The 22,680-nt window shown below is 41.9% G+C and overlaps 1 protein-coding gene across 2 annotated transcripts in view; it reads right to left on the reverse strand.

The window, feature by feature from the left end:
* grin2bb (glutamate receptor, ionotropic, N-methyl D-aspartate 2B, genome duplicate b) overlaps positions 1-22,680 on the reverse strand; it is a 95,853-nt gene that overhangs the window by 24,758 nt on the left and 48,415 nt on the right. For both annotated transcript variants that reach the window (XM_086157006.1, XM_086157007.1), the window contains exons 4-6: positions 15,159-15,302; positions 11,950-12,220; positions 10,239-10,431 (exon numbers count right to left, since the gene is read on the reverse strand). In XM_086157006.1, the coding sequence (XP_086013132.1) occupies positions 10,239-10,431; positions 11,950-12,220; positions 15,159-15,302 (608 nt within the window). The remainder of the gene's footprint in view (positions 1-10,238; positions 10,432-11,949; positions 12,221-15,158; positions 15,303-22,680) is intronic.

Raw genomic sequence — 22,680 nt, forward strand, 5'->3', positions numbered from 1 at the left:
GGAGGATATATGTTGATTTTTAACTCACGACTAAAGCGCGGCTGCAAAGGGGAAGTCACTGCCGATATATTGCAGGAGACCTTATCAGTCAATGGTTCGGTGTTCGGCGGTGAGAGTGGGAGAGCGAGGAAGAAGGAAAGATAGCGACGGAGGAAAGTGGAAGCGGGGTCAAGTGTTTCAACGGCCTCGGGAAATAAAGATCCACATATATGTTTGTCAACAAGTGCATGATATGCTGGAAGCATCTCTCTGTTTCTCCCCCCCCCCCTCTCTCTCTCTCCGCCGTCTTCTTCCCTAACTATTTCTCATCCTAAACTGCGGGCCACCATCACCATGGCGACACTGCGCCTTTGAAGAAATCCGCAAGAGAAAGAAACGTCTTGTCCCGATGCGAGGCGCGAGGGGCCATGCGTCAGTGTGTGGTGTTGGGCGTTGAAAGAAGGCGGAATTCGGCTTCTGAACAGCAGACACTCAGTGTGTTTGCAAGCGAAGGGAAATCGCCAAGTGATTCAAAAAAAAAAAAAAAGACTTCACCACAGGCACCTGTGTCTGTTTTTTACCCTGTATTAATAATCCACTTCGCACACGTTGATCTATGTGGGCTCCTTGCTTAAAGCAAGCCAATACAATGACTCAATCCTCCGTGAAATGCCTATTGCGTACCCACTGGCTTGCATGCTAAAAAAGTGCTGTAATACACACATAACATGGGATTAGCCTTGTAGTCGTAATCTGAGTCTGAATAGGGAACCAAAAAGATCCGGGCCGTGCGAAGGAACGCTCAGGTTCCGACTTGTTCATATATTTTTACCACAGCGGCTCACGTGACCAGGGGCGGTCTGTTCATATCTCATCATGACATGTGTAAGCACAACTGCAACACTGGGATGTGAGAGCGGGCTCCCTAACGCCGCTATAATGTAAAGTAATGTGTTGCCATGGCAGCCACAACCACAGCAAATTTCATGCAATCAGCTGTGTTGCTATGGAAACCATAATCTCAGCGGAGAGAGGCTCATTGAAGGCGTAAAAGAGAAAGGAGTGTTTTTTTTTTTTTTTTTTTTTCTTCTCGTGTATTAAGCTGTTTGAAGCCCTCGTGATGTCTTTCAATTTCAGATCAGTCCCTCCATCTCACCTCCGAGTAGCACGACAAATCACGTATCAGTGGGACTCATCTCCCCACTCTTTGGACCACGCCGTTGTGAACACTGATGAATGATGTGGATGAAGATCAGAAAAGGCTGCTGTTTATCATTTTGTAGCCCAGTGCTATTGATGTAACCTTAATGTAGCATTTGATGTCTTTCTGTGTCTGTTGTCCCCTCTGGCTTTACTTTAAATTAAAAAAAAACCATACAGGAGGTGCTACTAGAACAAGCTCATGTAGATCCATAGCTAAAGATAGTTTTTTTGTCTATGCATCAAACAACCCCTACCCTACCAGTAATCACTTGCTGTGAAGGGAATTTATCTGGTTACGGGGACTCTGATTCATCACATCACTGAGAACAATCCATATTTATCTACTTTTTTCAGTTTAAATATTTTCAAATGAATATCAGAGCCATTTTAATATCATGGATCCTTTCTGTCCTCTCCAAGTCATGCTGAACAGGGCCACACGTTCCGCTGCTGCAATGCAGGGATGTAAAAATATATATCTCGGCTTCGTGTGTGCGTGTGTGTGTGTGTGCGCGTGTGTAAAGGAATCCGGGGTGCACGTAAACACACACACACACGTACATTCTGGATCAGGTTCGGGTGGATGAGTCATAATCTGGGATGACTGCAGACGACCTGCCTCTGAAGAGTTACCAAATACTGATGAAATGTGTACTTCACAATCCAAGTCCGGTAGGATGTGAGCAGCAACAGAGTTGTGGAGCAGAATATGTCGGACAGTGGGTTTACCCATCAGGTTAAACATAATTTCACATTTGATTTGGTTCTTCAGAAAAAAAGAACTGTTTGTTTATTTTCCGCAAGATTTTCTCTTTTTCGTCTTTCCAGGATTAACTTCCGAAATGAAAATGGTTTTAAATGGATGGAGCTTCACAAATCTGTGCTGGATCTGTTTGATTCCCAGTGACATGACTGATTTTCAGTTACAATGAATTATTGTAATTAACTAAGTTAATTATCAGTTAGAAATACAATAGAATAAAATGGACTTCAATTTATATAATTTTATAGAATGGAACTTTTTTAATGACTTCAATTCTAATCAGTGTAACTAAACTGTCATTCATTCATTCAAGCGGAGTGCTCCTCGTATTATATATATATCCTATAAATGCGAAGCACATCACACAAATGTAGTTTCCCTATGCCATTTGCACAGATTTCCAGTTATTTATAGATGTACAGTCATTTGCGGATGTAACAGTTTATTAATGTGATGGATGTCGGAGTTTACTTTATTTTGCTTTTCACTTATTTTTATTTGACTTTTGCTTTATATATTTATTTCATTTTTATTTTATATATTTATAAATGTTGGACGTACTGTTCCTTGGGGGAAAATAAAGTTCCTCTGATGCTGATTCATAGTCTTTACTCATGATGGCGGTGCTGTAAGAGGCGGAGTTCACTGGACTGATCGCCAGTTGATAGCAGGGCCACTTATACTGCAGTTACATACAACCATTCACTCTCTCATTCACATGTCTGGGCAGTTTAGGGTTCCCAGTGAACCTACTGGATGTTTTTGGACTGTGAGAGGAAAACTGAAGAGCAAGCAGACACTGCATGCAAACTCCCTGTTGGAATTGGACCGGTAACCTTTTTGCTGTGAGACAAAATCCCAAACCACTGCTCCCCTATGGCTAAACTTAATTATTTAAATCTTAAAAAAAAAACACCCTACTAATTATTGGTAATCTGTTCTTTCCATTGGAAACGTAATGAGAAATCAATGATATTGTTAAATAGGGGCTTGGTCTATATACACTCTGAGGGAGTGACCCCCGGCAACGTCTCTCAAATCTCTGCCTGGCTCCTGGTCGGTATCATTAAATCTGCTGTCATCTGCTCTTCATGTCACGAAATTCAAACAAAAAAAATATTTGTCAGTATGAAATTGCATCCTTGATTGAAAAATCTAAAAAACCCAAAGTTGGTGGTGCATTTTGAAAAACCTAAAATAAAATTTATAGCTGATAGATGTGTACTATCGAAGCTTATGACATTGTCTCGATACACAAGTGGGTGTTAACTCAGCGGCTCACGCCAACAGACGCACAGGAATGCGAACGACGCGCAGAAAAGATGCAGGGCTTTACAGGCTCTTTGAGCCGGAGCCTTTAATAAGCAAGTCCACGGGAGCTCCATGTGATCCAGCCTCCTGAGGAATCCTGCTGAGCGGGAGACATCAGACAGGCACCTGTGGCGCCTTCAGAGGGGGAGCGCCGCATCAGAGGGACGCCTCTGAATTACAGGTAAAGCCGGCCCTCCAGCATGAAATACTGATCAGTTGTGGGTCTGATCTTTTAGTGGGAATGTCTTCAAATGATTGTTAACAATGTCGATTATTTTTAGAATGTATATTCATGAATAACGCAGCGGCCCATGAGATAGACAAGCTTTCAAGTTAATACTTTAAAAGGCTTTAAATGCACTCTAATGATCTTATTTGCTGGCAGGAAGTGGAATAAAATACGGACGACGTCACAGGGAAACTCCACATTGAGTCGAGATTTTACTTTGTGTTGCCAAACGCGAGTTTGCGGGGCCAGAAAATGATTATTACCCCTGTGAAGATGTAATGAACTCGAAAAATACAGACTCGAAGCAGGTTAAGCTATTTTGAAAGAACGCATCATTCTTTATGGATGAGAGAAAAGAAGATCTAACTTTGGTGTTACATCACACTAAGTGCTGCGGGGGACACTGGAGAAGAAGTCCTTCCAAAACCTCCTAATTCAGCTGCATAAACAGCTTTTGGATATTTACAGAACACTGTGGCCCCAATTACTTGTTTGGTTGTGATTTCTTTTTCCGATGATTGCAAATAATATGTGACTCTGTGAAATCACATGAGAAATCCATTACAGCGGAAGCATTTTTTGTGATTTCCACAGCACTTTTTTTGGACTTTTGAACTATCCCCAGCATCAATCCAAATATGTTAATACAATAAGACACAATGTAAATTAAATAGGATGCTCTGCTTGTGATTTGCTGTTATCTTTTTATGAGATAATTGCTCTTGCAATAAGATATATATCTTTTTATGTGCAGCAGAACATCTAAACTTCACTGTTATGCATGGTGTTTGAACACCCCGTGTTAGTTCTTCGGTCATAACTTAATTGTCAATACATGGTCTACAAAGTAGTTTATCGGGGCGTCAGTTTCTCATAAATCTATTTTGATGTATGGTTTAACTTGCAAATTTGTCAGAAATGATTTGAAATTGAATGACAAAAGTAGCAAGCAGCCAGTTCACTAGAGAATCTGTTTTCACCCTCCAGATTACTAGAGCAGCAGTTTCAGAAAATGGTTAAAGTAACAACGTTTCCTATTTGTTAGATTTAGTTTAAAATCAGCAGGATTGAGGTCAGAGGAAGAAATCTGGATGAACACAAAATCGTGGCGAGGCCAAGCAGGTGACAGCGCAGTGAAACGCCGGGTCAGCTTTTGATCAGATCTGCGCCTCTAAACCACGTGTAACTACATCCCCTAAAGTCTTTGGCAATAACACTCCAAATCAATAAACAACTTAAAGTGAAGAAAAACAGTACGTGGCAATGTGTAGCTCAAATAACTGCTACATGCCATTAAAAATGCGATTAATTGAAATCAATAGGAAACCGAAAGTTGCAGAGTACATTCATTGGGTGCAGGGGTGGGGTTCACCCTGGATCAATCACATGGCCGCATATAGAGACATTAACTCTTATTCAGTCATCTGGGCAATTTTGGGTCTCTAAAGAACTTGTCAAAATCCAACCAGCGGTAATCACTACCCAACCATGCTGCCCCAGGTTGCAGGGTTATTGTGGCTAAAAGGAGAATAAACCGTGCAATAAAAGAGTTCATGCTAACTATTAAGAACCCATTTCTATAACAGCAACAAATGAAAAGTCACACACAACCTCCTGAATATCTGCAGCACACAACCGTGCAACACTGTACAGGAAATATACTAAGTTAAAGTTCTTAAAAAGGACATGTGTTTATTGGGTGGTTAATGAACCTCAAAGGAATGTACCTCCAGTTGGGAACAAATAGATGTGATTGCAGAGGAACAGAAAGGAAGAAGTGGATGAGCAGAAAAAAAAAAAAAAGATTATTAGGTGATAGAAATTGATGGTATGATCCACTTTCACACAAAGAAAGACAAATGAGATTTTTCTTTTGGGCTGCAGACGCCACAAAGGACAATGAACAATCAACTACATAATGCCAAGATATTTTAGAAAGCAGCACTTTAAGGTTGCCAAAAAAAAATAAAAATAAATAAAAAAAAGACAATGCCTCTACCCAATGCTGAAATAAAAAAGAAGATAATTTCACTACAGGACCAAAGTACCATGTTTGCCTGACATGCATGAGAAGCAGCAAAGAGCATCACACAGCCTGCAGACAGTTGATGCAGGCTGAGTGCATGCAAACGGCTAAAGGTGAAAAAAAAGAGGCAAGGAGATTGTGGGTGGTAAAATATCAACGGACTGAATAATCCCAGGGTCTGCCAGGGAAACAGGAAAAATGGGACATGGGAATTCTGAAATACAAAGACATGCATTTCTTTATTGAAATTCTGCAATAATTTGTTCATGTTGTCTTGGATAGTGATTTGCATTCTAAATAGCATTTCAAAAGTTTTGAGAGGAAATCACCCCTAATGATAGCAACCACTAGACGTTTGAAAAATAACATATGGTACAATATTTATCTATTAGTTTGAGGTCATAATTATTTCATAAAAGGAGTTGTCGGGTAATGTGAAATCAAACATTCACTTGCGGAACACTGCCCTTGCTAGATTTGGTGAGATAGCAATATTAAAGAGTACGACAACCAAGCACTGGAAATACTTGGAAGTAAAATCATGGATAAAAAGACGGTGGTCTCTCCAGTCTGCAGAAACGCTTACTCACTAACAAAATCATCACTTACTGTACATCTTATGTCATGTCGTGGCATTAGTGTAACTGCTCAGGGGTCTCAGTAGGAAATGGAATCTAAGCAACCCACATACCCTCAAACAAATATGAAAAAAAAAAGAGAAGAATCCCCCCGCCCTAGCTTCACCTCACAAATAAGCCCCTTAGTGCCTCATCTGAAACCACTTGGAGCACATTTTCTCATTATCCTGGCGCTTCTGTGCCTGCTGTCAGGCAGGGAACAATGGATGGCCTCTCCGAAGCTCTGCACGCTGGCTTATTTGTGTTGGATCGTGTGAGCGCTTGCAGTGTATGCATGTATCGTCAGTATATATGCATACTCCTGCGTGTGTGTTTGTGTGTGAATGTGTACCCATAAGGTCAAGAAGCCCCTAAACATCTTTAAAAACATGACTCACAGGAGCCTCCCATCTCCGTCCATCAGCTCTGACAGGGTAGCATGCTAATCTGGAATGCATGCAGCCCACAGTGGCCTTTGGCTACATAGGACCATGAGACATATGGCATTATTATAGGTTCTGTCTCTTGGGCTGAAGACATTTCGTGTGTGTGTTTGTTTGTGTAAGTTCTCATGCATGCGTGCGCACGTTTGTCGGTGTGCGTTTGTGCATGTGCGTGTGTTTCTATGTGTGCAATCCAAATTTTCCGTCATTCACCTAATACGGAGGGCAAAAATTCAATGGAAATAGAAAACAAAAAACACACACCGCTGGTGAACCTCTCATGTAAACAGTGTGAATACACACACACACACACACACACACACACACACATGCGGATCAGCAGAATCCCAGGTGTGTGCCTCAAGTAAGATTGAGAGCTAACCCTGTGTCTTATAGTGCCCTTTGGGGAGTGAAATATTCATGGTGCTGGTGTTGTTATCGCAGTGCAGTTGGTGGTGGATTCCTTGATGGTGCACTTAAGCGCTCCTGATATTAAAAACAGAAACAAGGGAGACAGACAGGAACAAAATTTACAATAATCCATCACACTCGGCCCAAGGATGGAACTGGTGCAAGACTGGAGGGTTCCTTTATGTCTCTGTATTTATGAAATTTGAGCTGACATTGAAAAAAAAGGGAGAAGATGTCAAGAAGCGAGCGCTGAAAGTCCTTTAGGTGCACATTGTGGTTAAATAGAGAATCAAGCAGGAGGAATTTTCGAGAGTTTTTGTTTTGTTTTGTAATTAATCCAATAGTCCTCGAGCGTCCAATTAGCTGCGGAACTTCTGATCAGTGTGATCCGTAAACGCATCGTCTATGAAGTCAAACCGGGGATGAATTATTGAGCACGGCCCACCCCTGTGTTTTTGTAATATGCCGAGAATCAAAACAAAGAGGTTCAGAGGAAGATGAAAAGAAGGGCGTTTTCCTCATTGTACAGAAATATTAGAAACTAATAGCCTCATTTACACCAGCGTTTTGAGGCGGAGATGCGGTGCTGCCGTAATGCCTTGCTGTCAGGATCAAAATGCAGATGAAATGGGGCTGCAGAAGATTCCGAGACGGAGGTGCAGGAAGTATCAATCTCTGTTAAAATGGGAGCACAGCCTCGGTGAGCCACCCGGCTCTGTATCCTGTTGCAGTTGCATTGCTCATCGTGACTTTGTTTGTCCAGTGCTACGGGTTTTTACACAACCAAGTGCTGGGCTGGTATTGGGCCACTGCTGTTCTAAATAATTAACCAAAGCTTCATTAAAGAGGAAGATTTTTTTTCTTCCTAACAATAGGATTTCTGTGAAATATTAATAAAGGTGTCTTCTTTTCGTGTTTTTTTCTTTGCTGAGTCAACAAATAAAATTTCTTATCTTTTGTGTCATATTCACTTTCTTCGCACCAGAGCTCTGAAATATTAACTGTGTGTACAGTGGCAAGTGCATACTTTGTGTGGTTGTACAGTGTGCTTATGCCACCGAAAGGAAAAATATTGAATTGGTTATTTATTGGTTCTCTTGTCTTTATTTCAGATGATTTTGAAATGAAAAAGCCTTTTGCCTTGTTCAAAATGACTCAAGATGCAGCGAATGTGTCAGTCCTAGTGTCAAATCAGTGCAGCTGGTATTTGTCACCCGCAAGGCTTCTGCTGTTTACATTGCAGGTGTTTTCGTTGTTTGAACAGCCATTTAATTTCATCCAGGCAGCCAAGAGGTAAAAGTATGTTCCACTGCTATGCAAATGATCTCAACTTATACAGCACTTTCACACCTCGTGGTTTAAGAGCTCTTTGCACTGGATACACAGATTCACTCACACACAGGTGGCGGCAGAGCTGCCACTCAAGATGCTACACCGGGCCGAATGGGAGCCATTTGGGGTTCGGTGTCTTGCCCAAGGACACTTCGGCATGCAGATTGGAGGGGATGATTCAAACCTCCAACCATCCATCTGAGCCTGAGCCGCCTCTGCGGGTCCATCACTATGTTACTCCAATGCTTTGCTGGCTAAACAACGGCAAAAGTTCAGCTGGATACATGTATATACAATGTACTTATCTTATGGATGCCCACAGAGATTCTCATCAATAAAAAAAAAAAAAAAAGCAAATGATTATGAATCAGATGTTACCCCATGACACTGTGAAATGATTAATGAGAAATCACACCTGCGTAACAGCTGGGATCTCACAATGTGTCTGCTTGGTCATTGTCGACATCCCCGGTCCTGTGCGATAATTGCATTTCTCTTACGACCTTTCTTGTGCCCCATGTAGTGTATTTTAACTCAATATACTGTATTAATACCTGAGAGGACACCTGTGGTTGGAGCTTTCCTACTTATTTGTCAAACGAAGCTTGCTTAAATTATTTTTCATTAAAGATTAGAGTGGCTGCTCTTCTGTTTTTGCGGACTTCATCAGTCCATGTGGTCGCTTTTCTGTGTCATGTGTGAAACAGGATTGTGACGAAAAGCTAAAAGCTCTAGTTATAAACTTGATAGGATAGAGGATACCTGCTGGGGTGTAAACGATAAAATGTTTCATACAGGTGCAGAAATATCTATTGACTTAAGAGATCAGCCAATCTTTGATTTGCCTCAGTCACCGAACTCAACCAGCCTAGACCCGTAAGAAAGGTCAGGACAAGACGTCGTGTTGGAGTAAATGGCACTGTGCTTCCTTGTTTGCTGGTGATTTCACAGAAACAAGCGACAAACAAGTTATGTTTCTTCAGCAAACTTGTTGGATAAACCACCTAAAAACCCATGTGAACTGATCGGCTTTGCATGCGTCCCAACAGGTTTTCGTTGAAACCACCTCTTATCTTTGCACCTTTGTATAAATGCACTCAGGATGGGATTGGTGGATACTGGAAGCAGCGGCAGTGACCTGGTACTGGGGTAACAATAGTAGTATTGATCAGAGGATAACTTTTGGGATCCAGGTGTGGAGGAAAAATCAGATCTTCTGTACGCATCAAAGGTCTGCCTGTTTATATTATATTGGATTTGATGAAGTCAAAACACATGACCATCAGAGGCTCCCCCGTAGGTTTTCTCAAAGAGAGGGATCTCTGCAGCGCATGGATGACTGACAGCCCAGTCTATATGCAATCTGCAAGAGATCATCAGCCTCTCTTTTTGTTACCTCACCAGTCAAGGCAACAGGTCTGACGTGGTTGTAATCCCTGTGCTGCGCATTTACAACAGAACTAGAACCACCAAGACGTTTTTCACACATCAGCAACTCTATCTTGTCTGACGCTATGATTGCAAAATGTGCAGAAACACCCACGGGAGTCGGTCCGCTCAATCTGGATGTGTTGCCTGTCTCACCACCGTTTTCCGTAGGGTAGCTTTTACATGTACTCGTATCGAACCTTAGATGCTTTATCTCATCATCTAGATTAGCGTGTCTGTCTCACACCGCGTCACTTATGCAACACATGCACATACATTCTCACACTGAACTCATGATCAGATAAACGCTTCACAGATTATCAGCATCTGTCCTGCTGTAGTACGTTACCTCTTCTGCACTCTGTGAGTAGTGTTATATTTTTGCACCGCTGCTAAGATGCTGCCTACGTTTCATCGATTTTGGAAACGTGCTATTTCTCCAGCATGCAGAGGTACTACTGTTCCCCAATCTCTCATTCCATCAGTGGCAACTCACTTCAGGATTTCCTTGGAGTGTCCGGTGTTGGCGCTTTTTTTGTCCATCGTCCCGAGGCAGCTTGACTTCAGTAGTGTGTGCGGTCCGCGGTCCAGTATCATGGTGGAGGTTGCCGTGGCAATTACAGCCACCGCGTCACGTACCCTGGCCTCGATGTTGTAGTCCCATTCATCATATGACACAGAGATAAGCCCTTGGAAATACGGAGAGGGGCCGTTAGGAAAAAGGAAGGGGGGCATGGGAAAGGCAATGGATATGTACAGATACATAACAGATTAAAAGGAGGGGGTGAAAAAAAAACTGCTGGGGAGGGAAAAGATGGGTGCACATTTTACATTTTGAAAGCTGTTGCAAAATTGTGCAACAATGAGTCAAAATGAATGATTAAATCATTATAATGAGTTCCAAGCCAAAGTAAAGCTGTTAGCATTGTTCTGGGGGGAAAAGGGGGAAAAATGCTCCTCCTAATGAAAGGAGGAAACTTTCTCAGCACCCTGTGCAAGATTGTGCTTTGCATTTTCCCGACACAATTAAACACGTGTCAAAACCCATTTCTCACACAAATAAATGTCTGCGTCTTTGTTTCAGTGTTGACATATGGAACCAAGCGAAAAAAATAAACTTGCAGTTAGAGTCTATTTACTATTTCTTTAATGAAAATATTGAACACGCACTAACATGCTCGGCTAGCTGAATCCTGTCGAATGTGTGACGAGTTGTCCTCTATGTCTAGTTGGTGCATTAATGAGTTGAAAATTTTGATCAATCCCGAGAATTAGCCCAATGGCTGCCAAGCTTTATGCTTAATTTTTTTTTTTCTAAGACCGTGAATAAATGGCCAAGTCTCCTACTTGAGGTGAACAGACATTAGAATGCATCGCCTGCCACTGACTTGCAGTACATGAGAAAAGCATTTGCATATATGTAAAAATCCCCATCTGTCAATTGTGCCCATACGCTAAATCTTTTTCTTTTTACTAACTTACTCCTCCATGCCTTCCCATGTATTCTGCTAACCTTGAATCTTACATTAGTTCACTAATCCCATGACACAGAGGGACTGTGAGAAACATCTTCTCGATTCCTATGTATGCCCAGCACATGCAGAGAAATTGACAATAAAGCTGACTTTGACTTTTCACTTTTTCACTAGGAGCATTCTAATCACCATAAGTTGCTGGGTGCAAAACAACCATTCATTCATCGTAAGTACCACCTATTCCACACACGGTCCCTGTGACATTGGGTGCACCCCCATGAAACGCAAATTCACTTGTTGGTTTTTAAGGCTATGGGCGATAGCTGTGGATCCCAGGGAGAACACACACAGGCACAGGGACAACAAACAAAAACAATCTCCATATGGGGAGAATCCAGTCGGCCAACAGAATCAAACCTGAAACCTTTTAACTCCAGCATCGTGCTGCCCTCAAAGCGTTCATATAATTCATATAACTGACATACAACTGACCTGAATTGTATAATACTGATCAGGGACCACGATCAACCCAGATCCCTGTATAGGTACCTATTGGGTTATGTGAGATATATTTCTATAAAGATCCCCTGCAGAGATGTTTTTGTTTTGCATTGAATGGCTTTTATGTGAGAAGCAAATGTAGATTTTGAACAAATATAAAAGGGTGGGGTGGGTAGGGTGAGCATAACAGTGCAATGTTGTACCAACAAATAGATGGCGATTTGGTCATACCTATAGGGAAAACGGAAGGAACGAGGTCGGCATCTCCGGATACGAGCGATGGCACGATCCAGGTGTAGCCATAACCTGTGAGGCCCACAGAATGAGCCACCTCAAAGATAGTGCTGGCCTCCTCTTTTGTGCAGTAGAGCAGGATGACGGGGCTCTGCAGTTTCTTCAGCTGGTTCTGTATCTTGGAGTCTCCGTCGTCCACGGACATGTCCAGCAGGAAGACTTCTTCCAGTTCCCAACCCACAAAGCTGTTCTCAATGGTGCTGCGTACCTAGACGGAAAAGAAAAGAAAACATTTTAATATATCGTAGCGAGTCCCGAATGTTGCGGTTTGTGTATGATTTTGGAGGTTAATGGGAATTTTCATGGGTGTGGTTCGGGGTGCAAGGGTAGAAGAGGTGACTATTGTAGACCACAAAGTAGCAAAAATTAGTAAAAGTGAAGTGAGGAAGGCATTGAAGAGGATGAAGAGTGGAAAAGCAGTTGGTCCTGATGATATACCTGTGGAGGTGTGGAAGTGTCTAGGAGAGGCAGCGGTAGATTTTCTGACTAGATTATTCAACAGGATCTTAGAGAGTGAGAAGATGCCTGAAGAATGGAGACAAAGTGTGATGGTGCCTATTTTTAAGAATAAAGGGGATGTGCAGAATTGTGGCAACTACAGAGGGATAAAGTTGATGAGCCATACAATGAAGTTATGGGAAAGAGTAGTGGAAACTAGACTGAGAGCAGAAGTCAGCATTTGTGAACAGCAGTATGGCTTCATGCCTAGGAAGAGTACTACAGATGCAGTATTTGCGTTGAGAATGCTAATAGAAAAGTACAGAGAAGGCCAGAGGGAGTTGCACTGCGTTTTTGTAGACCTAGAAAAAGCATATGACAGGGTGCCAAGAGAGGAGCTCTGGTATTGTATGAGGAAGTCTGGAGTGGCAGAGAAGTATGTTGGACTGGTGCAGGACATGTATGCTAGCTGTGAGACACTGGTACGGTGTGCTGTAGGGGTAACAGAGAAGTTCAAGGTGGAGGTGGGACTCCATCAGGGATCAGCACTGAGCCCCTTCTTGTTTGCAATGGTGATGGATAGGCTGACAGATGAGGTTAGACAGGAATCCCCATGGACCATGATGTTTGCGGATGACATTGTGATCTGTAGTGAGAGCAGACAACAGGTAGAGGAAAATCTAGAGAGGTGGAGGTATGCTCTGGAAAGGAGAGGAATGAAAGTTAGTCGCAGCAAGACAGAATATATGTGTGTGAATGAGAGGAACTCGGGTGGAGCGGTGAGGCTACAGGGAATGGAGATCAAGAAGCTGGAGGATTTCAGGTACTTAGGGTCAACAGTCCAGAGCAACGGAGAGTGCGGAAAAGAGGTGAAGAGACGGGTCCAAGCAGGTTGGAATGGGTGGAGAAAAGTGTCAGGGGTACTATGTGATAGAAGACTATCGGCCAGAATAAAAGGAAAGGTGTACAAGACAGTGGTGAGACCAGCGATGATGTATGGACTAGAAACTGTTACAATGACCAAAAGACAGCAGGCAGAACTAGAGGTTGCAGAGATGAAGATGTTGAGGTTCTCTTTGGGAGTGACCAGGATGGATAGGATCAGGAATGAATCTATCAGAGGGACGGCACATGTTCGATGTTTTGGAGAGAAGGTCAGAGAAGCCAGACTGAGATGGTTCGGTCATGTACAGAGAAGAGATAGTGAATATATTGGTAGACGGATGCTGGAATTGGAGCTGCCAGGCAAGAGGTCTCGAGGAAGACCAAAGAGAAGATTTATGGACGTAGTGAGAGAGGATATGAAAGTAGCTGGTGTGAGAGAGGAAGATACAGAGAATAGGGTTAGATGGAGAAAGTTGACTCGCTGTGGCGACCCCTAACGGGAAAAGCCGAAAGAAGAAGAAGAAGTGGTTCGGGGTGCAATGATTTCTGTTTTTTTTTTCTAGAATTGAGCGGGAACACTTAGTTGTATTGCAGGCTTGTTTGGCGTGGCTGTGGCCAACAACACCTATTGCTCATTAAACAGACGTTTTACCATTGCACTTGTGTTTCCCTGACTAAAACGCTACAATATATGCATAATACATATTTTTTACATGTCTATACTGTCATTACTGTCATTAAAAACATGTCAAAGTGAGAGATTTATGTTGCTGACAATTCAGACTGAATTTAGAATCAATCCGTTGACTCGATACTCTCTATATATCTTATATCTCTATATACTCTATATATCTATATGGGTAAATATCCAATAATATAATCTTATGTAGATTTTTTTCTCTCACACTAACTCTGTCTGTTAACAAAAAAATAGTTCAAAGCTAAAATAGTGTAATTGCTGTTACTTTTTTATTCTTTTCAACCGTGTCCCATGTTCAAAGTTATCCAGGATCTCATACCAACCCATTTAAAGAAAAAAAAAAAAAAAAGAGTCTGTGCTAAGCCCCGGAGATAAGGAGGCCTCATTGAGAGCCTGCATTCAAAAGGAAAAATTGAGCCAATCTGCTTTTTCCATTAAAGCAATCAGAAAATGTAACCCGCTACCCACTTCTGTCAGACTGCGCCAACCTTATCATTTTTGAAAGCTTGAAATTATGACTTCAACCCAAACAATCAGGTTGGAAGCGGTGCTGGCCCGGTCGGGGTGGTTACATTTTTGTACGCAAAATCGATAACAAGCTAAACAACCTGGAAAAAGGTAATCCAAACATCCCATTGAGTTAAAAAAATAACAATGCAATACATGTACTGCGATATGAATTCAATCACCACATGATCCTGCAGAGATAGTTTATTTTAGTTGCTCAGTAAAAAGGTATTATGCTTGTACAGTTGCAAGAATATCTGCCTTGTAAAACCCTGATATATATATACATATATATAGGAAAATAAAACAATTTACCTCTTCCTTAATTGGATGAGCTTCAGTTCCTACCATGAATGCTAAATGTTTACTCACTCTACTGCACATTTCGCATTTCCCACTTCGACGTGGATCATGAACCTGAAAAACTGATTGCCATATGGGGTCAAATAAAATATGCTCCTCCCCAGACCCCAAACGGGATGTAAGTACCCAATTTTGCGTAACTGTCATGTTGACCGCAAGCGATCTGATCTCAATTTTCCTGCTCTGACATTTGGTTTGCAATCCCAGGTGTGTGTGCGCGTGTGTGTGTGTGTGTGTGTGTGAGCTCACGTACCTTATTGACAAAGTCCTGGTAGCCAGGGTAGTATGTGGTGACGATGGAGAAGATGTACCAGTCGTACTCCTCCATGATGTTCAACATGACGGAGGCCTGCTGCTCAATGGATGGACCAAACTGGAAAAACATGGAGTGGTCGTCCTGGAAACCAGACAGACTGAGCCAATCAGCAAACATGGTCATGAGTCACTTATCAAGACAACAAATAGAAGGTAGGACACAGAAAATCATGGTGCGTGTCCGGCCACCGCTAGCCTCGGGAACAAGACGGTCATGTTTGGCGCTCAGAGTAACGCGCTCTCTGTTTCAGCTCTGCAGCGACATATCATCATGAACGCGAGTAATATAAAGAATAGATTTATATTTTACATAACATTACATTCATTTCAGATAGTAAAAACAGTCACGTCTACCTAATATTAATCATTATTAAGGAGCCATAACTGATTCCATCAGTGCTACAGATAGGACGGAAAAGCCCTTGACCTGGTCCAGTTATCGAGTCTTTATTTGAGTGAACCAAATATGTGAACAGTCGTATCTGTCGAGGAGAGAGGAGTGGAACAAGGAAGCGCCTAATGTCTGATGCCACAATCCAGGGCAGGTCAGCCACCCGTGTACCCGGCGACTCATTGAGACACAGAAGTCAGGATGGATTATTCATAAATGGAAGTGACTGGAGGCGTCGTGGCAGAGGGGCTGAAATGAGAACAGCGTCATATTGAGGGGGGCGGCGGGGGGGATTTGTCTTTGACTAAGTCAGAGGACGGGAGGTGTTGTTGAGACACTGGTTGCTGTTCAAGTAAATGCTCATTTTAAAGGCATATTTCTTCATTTGGAAACAGTTTTGAGTGTTGAATCAACCAGAGAATCGATCGAATGTGCATTTATTTATCCCACAGTGGGGAAATTTAGATACATCAATATTATACTTAACATAACTATGTTGATGTTTAACGTACCTATGTTTATAGGTTGAGGCAAAAAAAAACTGTTTATAGTCTCATTCTACATAGATAGGAAAGTTCAATGAACAACACATTTAAATTAGGGTTTTGACATGTTGATTCCAATTAATTAATTACAAAAAAAAGCACATTCTAGTCACACTTAAATTCACTGCGGAACATTTCTCCGTGCACTAGTTCCAGGGGCCAAATTACACTGACACAAAGTGTGCATTACCATGAGGCTATGCTGGTCAATTGGAAATAAAACAAAAGTGCTGTTCTTTTAACCTTATGCCGGAGAGTGTTTGCGTATCACAGGAGCACCTCCACCCTACTGGCGCTAGCACGCAAATCGGTAGCGTTAACTTTGTATGAGTGTTCAGATTGGTAATGCTAACTTTGCTGCAGGAGATAACAGCAATAATTGAGTCATACCAGTGAAGACTCAAACAAAAATTCATACACAAAATGTTCCAACCGGTATAAACTGACAATGCATTAGCTAGATGGATCACTGCGGACCGCACACCGCTCTCTTCTTCGTGGGAAAAGACAAGGGCTTTACGAGAGGCACTGCAGATTGATTCAGCTAATGGGAACTATGAAGTACCGTCCAGAAAGACAATGTCAAAACAACTCCGGCAGCTGTATGAGGATGAAAGGGAAGTAAAGGAGGTCATGATGAAGAGACATGTGTTCCCTGCACTCGTCTCGCGGTTTGTGCTGTCGACCTATGGGAAAATGAACAAGACCCTGAAGTTTGAAATGAAATTTTCTTTTTTTTTTTTTAATCTCATATCAAATACTGAGATGTGATTAATAAGTCACATCTCCTATTGATTTACTTTTTTCCCCCCCTAGTCGAGTCCCTTCCCTAATTTAGATAAATATTTATACGTCACCCATATTGATCCTCCATATATTGATACAGAGCAGGAATACTACATGGTTTCAGATACAACGCAGGCTGACAAATGCAGCTTTCAGCTTCTTCACAGGGTCTCTGACACAGAAACCTTGCAGCCTCGCTACGCCGGCATAATGGGATGCTTCTGCTGGTCATCCAGTCAGCTCACAGCTCCCTCTGAGCTTTGGAGCGAGCATCTTGTTGCTCTCATCGTTCTCAGATGAGCAAAAGAAAAAGACTAACACAGTCTTCAAATGTGATACCCCTTGCACTCACAGATATTAGCACTGTGATTATTCCCTTTTCATTCAAAATCACTTCAAGCTCTTTTTTCGAAATTGAGACAACAGCAGATTGTAGACTTTTGACACTTTAGCTTGCTTCTCTGCTGCGTGAATTCAGAGTCTAACAAGTAAACTACACCTTTACATATTACCTTCGGTAGAAATTCCCAGCCTTGGTCACGTGCAAATAGACTTTCTTTGTTCCTGATGTAGATACTCTGCTGCAATGTTTCTGCCCCGGGCTGGACGAAAATATCAAATTTCTACCACGGAAGAATAAACGAGGATGCACCAAGAAAATTTATTTCAAATTATTTTCTCCTTGCTCAGGAATCTTCATGCTTTGGATTATCACTTAATCTCCCTAAACAGAGTCTATGCGTGAATGCAAAAATGAACCGTGGCAATTTAGCTTTTTATTCACTTTATTTTCTCACACTCTCCACTCGAGTGTGTTTTATGTCAGCGCACGAAGCCTTTTGTCTTATCAGTCGATCTATGAACAGATGGATAGATTGATAGCTAGATAGATGGATAGATAGATACATAGAAAACAACAGAATAGAAAAGTGTGTTATCTTCTTATACATCTCGTCATGCATGTAATTTTCATGAACCGCTCCTTTATTTGTGTATCTCGAGTTGAAAGTTGAACAGCAAACTCAAGTCCCGCACTAGAGAGAAGGAGGCATGAAACAGATATTTGGATCTGCTCCCAGAGGCTAACCATCATTAGACAGATCACTGATGAGTTCCAAGATTGGTTATCTCTCACATACGAGAGATGACTCGAACTTCAAAATGAAAATCACTTCTCTTGAACTTCAAAATGCCGAGCACACTTCGGTCTTTACACACGCCCCCGAGAAAGAGCTCACACTTGCATGCACTCCTGCGCTCAATACGCATACCTACACATATGGGATGTATACGAATGCCTCCATGTGGGTAATCAGCCATACTTGTTAGTCATGCAGGAGGCAGAGTGCTCCTCAGGTTAGGTTTGCTACATCCGCCGTACTTAAAGCCCATCCCCCCTCTTTTTTTTGTCTTACCTACGGATACAGAAATGATCAGTTACTCAGTTTTTATTGTAATGAGGTAAAAACATTGCTCTGTCAAGTGATGGTGAAGAGACTTGCTGTGAGGAAATAAGTGGGGGATGTGTGTGTGTGTGTGTGTGTCGGATGTGAGACTGCAGGCCGAGGCCTTTAATGTATGAGGGGCGGCTAATGTACCACTCCCCCCTAATCTCGCCCTAATTTTACGAGCTGCCCTTGTTTGAGAAGATCAATCTTAGCTCTTTGCTTTGCCAGATTTTAAGGGAAAACTGTCGCCAAGCCGTCTTTGGGATGTATTTTACACTTCTGTCGAATGGGTTACAGCAGGGATGGGCAAACTACGGCCCACGGGCCACATCCGGCCCGTTGGTCTTTTCAATCCAGCCTGCCAAAGATTGGTACAGAATTCATACTTGATGTGATTTATTGAATGATTAACAGGAGATTTCATTTTTGGAGCTACTTGAGAACACTTGAGAATTTTCCTGAGCTGATAGACTCAGACTGGCTTTGTGATTTAGCGTTTACTGTGGACATACTGGGCGTAATGAGCAGGACGTGACGCTACAAAGGAAAAAAAATGTTTTTTTGCATGAAATGCAAGGAACGGTCAGAACCTTCAAAACCATAATGGTTTTATTTTCAAAGCAACTGTCAGAACAGTTTGATATGAACTGTTAACAAATGTGTTAACAAATCACAGTAAGTCAAACAACACAGCTTTTTCAAAAATGGGCTGCGGCCCGTGTGTGACATATGGGTTGACCTTTTTATGGCATTATGTAAAAATGTTCACAGCCTAGTTTTTAAACCTGAGTCATGGGTGTGAAATAAATGAAGGAAGTTTCATACAAAGTGACAGATTTAAAAAAAATCCCTGGTGCTCCTTTTCTGTGTCATTTGAAAAAGAAGCATGATTAAATAAGTTATTACTCTCCTAATGCAGTACAATTGGGTTTTCTGAAACAAAATGGTTTAAACATCTATAAATTACCTCTGTTATAAAACAAATTGAAGGATCCCAGGAAATGTTGAATTAGCAGTAGAGAGCATGGGTAAACTACAGAACATGTCATTAATTTAAAGAACCTTTTGAAAAAACTGAGCTGAATACCTGCAATTTTCTCATTAAAGGGAAATAATATTAACAATGATAATGACAATAATAATATTAATTTGGATGCTAATAATTTTCCATTAAAGTGCTGTACAAGTGACCCTGGATTTGGTCCTTAAAAGGCATGAGGTTTCATTAACTCTTCTTATCGCTACACTGTTGTTCACCTCGTCCTGTTTTTATTCAGCTTTGCACTTGAGAACTGCTTAACCATTAATGTAGAGTTTGAACGGTTCACCTTCACAAATTGTCCCTTCTTGATATTTTTTGCCAAAGTCGCGTCAAAAGACCACTTTCAATTACGGAGGTCCGCCGCTTAATCTCGCCTTTTCATTCCTCCCCGCCTCCTTCCGGCGTATTCATTACTCTACCCACCCCTTTAAAGCCATCATTGTCTTCTTATAGCTCTTTTCTTATTCACTAAAAGTGGGCTTTTGAGTGGCGTAATCACTTGTGAGACCAAACCTGCCATTCAAGGGGACCGTGAGGGCACTTCTTAATTCTCTCCTTCTAAGATTACAACCAGCCATCATCTCATTTTACTCTCTCTTTCATCCCACAGTCACTCCTGTATCATTTCTCTGCTTAATTATAATGGCAGTAGCGTCGCGGGGAATCTCTCTTTTTCTCCGACCCACACCACCGAACCTGCATCACCCTGCATTATCTCCTCGGTCTCTCCGCGGGGGTGTTTACACCTTGCGTTAAAGTGCATCCCGAGCGTCCCGGTCACAAGCGGAAAGCACTAGATAAAGGTGTAAACGCGCCCAAAATGGGCTTGAAGAGGTGCTGTCCTCTGGCTGTGTCAGCGCAATGGATCCTGGGCCGCGCTGAAGGACTGCTTAATCCCCTCATCGCTTCTGTCCGAGCAGAAATGCGTGCAGAACTGGACGACGATTTCTCCTTTACACAAATGTGGGAAGCTTATGAAGACATTGTGGGCATAGCTCAGGTTTTGTGTTTTATTATCATCAAGTCAACACGCGGGGCGCTGTCTCTGGGCTTGAAAGTCTATCAAGCTTGACCAGCAGTCGATCTTCCCCACCCCCTTTTCCTTCGCATCTGGATGGGTACATCCATCAAAAAGAATCAAAAGATCAGTAGAGAAGCAGCCGCTGTGTCGGCAGACAAAACCCACAACAGAGATCTGCTCGTCAAATAAAAATAAAGAAGATAAATAAATGAAATACGCGTGGTGACGAGAATGATCACAAACAGTATGTATCTGCACAACGTGCGGTGAAATGCGAGCCATCGCGTGGATGCATGTTGAGCTGCATTTTAAAAGATAGGTGTAAACTCGTGCACTCAAAGCGGTTTCTTTACGATTTTAACACTCCCGAGCGCCAGGTGTAAACTGGGCCACTGGACTAGAGCTTCGTTCATATCCCAGCCGTGTGAAGCCTCCCGTAGCTCAAAGACTGTGTGTCATTAGAAGAGCTGCCGCCTCCCAGCCCGCTCTCTATTTTAGCTGTCATCTCAGATCACACGCTACTCAAGTGTGAGGCTGAGAGTCCCCTAGTTTTCAAGCTCTATTATATTTTCATTTTTTTCTTTTGACTGTAGCCTATAGGGTGTGTTTTATACATATATATATATATATATACATATTTTTTTAACAACTATTTGCTGTTATTCAACACATTTTCAAACATGCATTGGATATTGGCCCGCTTTTCGGCTGACTTTCAGCATTCTTCGTCCCTTTGTTCAGCATGAAATAAATAGTAACTCCGTGCTGACCAGCTAGCAGCAACGTGCACGCTGAGAAAGGAAAAAGTCTGATGGAAACATGAATTGTGTTCTGAGGCAAATGTAAAGATTTGTTTGGAAATCTTGCTTGGAGGATAACTACAGTCTCCAAAGGTTAGTGGTGGTAACCCCTATGACATAAGACATATACATATACAGGACTGTCTCAGAAAATTAGAATATCGTGATAAAGTTCATTAGCTTGTGTAATGCAATTAAAAAAAAAAAAAAAAAACTTTTCATGATATTCTAATATTTTGAGTTACGATTTTTGAGTTTTCTTAATATCATAATCAGCAATATTAAAAGAATAAAAGGCTTGCAATATTCCATTTTATTTGTAATGAATCCAGAATGTATGACATTTTTGTTTTTGTAATTGCATTACAGAAGATAAAGAACTTTATCACAATATTCTAATTTTCTGAGACAGAATTCTGAGACAGAATATATACAAACTCACACACACACAATACATAGATCAACTCAAGCCAGGGTGTTTTTTCCATTCTTGCAGTGAATATTAAGTTGAAACAAGTGACAAGACATTGGACACGATATATTTTTCCAGAAATATTGACCACTATGTAGCATACCAGTGGGTTACATGCAAATAAGCAAGGTGTCAATACATTGTGAACAATAGGGTTTCATTTCAACCTGAAGAGACTAGCATCACTTTGTCCCGTCTCCTTACACCGCTTGGATCTCCAAGAAACAATCAGCGGTCACTTGACCTCTTTACTCTGAGGCGGTGGGGAAATTAGGACGGCGGATGAGCCCAAGTGTGTTTCATACCGTGGCAGTGAGGGAGCAGCAGTTCAGATCAGCCACTTTACAGGAGAAACTCATTTCAGCTCCCCGCCACCAAGAGCACAAAGATGCTGCTCACTGCATCGGAAAAATGCTACACTGGAATCGCTTTTTGGGGAAGGCAGTCCAACGTCATATTTTGGGTCGGGGGAGGCCAGTTGGGACAGCTGCAAGACACTTGTCTTATCAGAAGCGAATGTCAAAAAACTATTTCTGATGAAATGAAACAAACAAAACTGAGGAAAGAGTAACAGAAACATTGATTTTGATATGTGGCAGCTGATACAACTAAAAACAGGCCTGCTGGATTGCACACAGAATTTGCATCAAAATGACTTTAGGTGAAATCATGAACACTTTGAAGCGATGTACTGTTCAGCACAACCAGGGTGCAAATTTGTCCAATGGCCAAAAGGTCTGGTATCTATGACCATGTTATAACTCGTGATGTCACCATTCAATTGATGCCATTGTCCACTGAGGTTTGACCTCACATATGGGACAAATGATAGCGTTTGAACTGGGATAACATGATATTGCTGCATACTTAAATGTGTGTGTGTGTGTGTGTGTGTGTGTATGTGTGTGTGTGTGGGTGGGGGTGGCAGGTGCACCGCTGTATTTCATAACTTACT

The sequence above is a fragment of the Fistularia commersonii genome, chromosome 12 (assembly GCF_037954325.1).
Source record: "Fistularia commersonii isolate RoL2024-O1a breed Wild chromosome 12, RoL_Fcom_v1.0, whole genome shotgun sequence".
Lineage (NCBI taxonomy): Eukaryota > Metazoa > Chordata > Actinopteri > Syngnathiformes > Fistulariidae > Fistularia > Fistularia commersonii.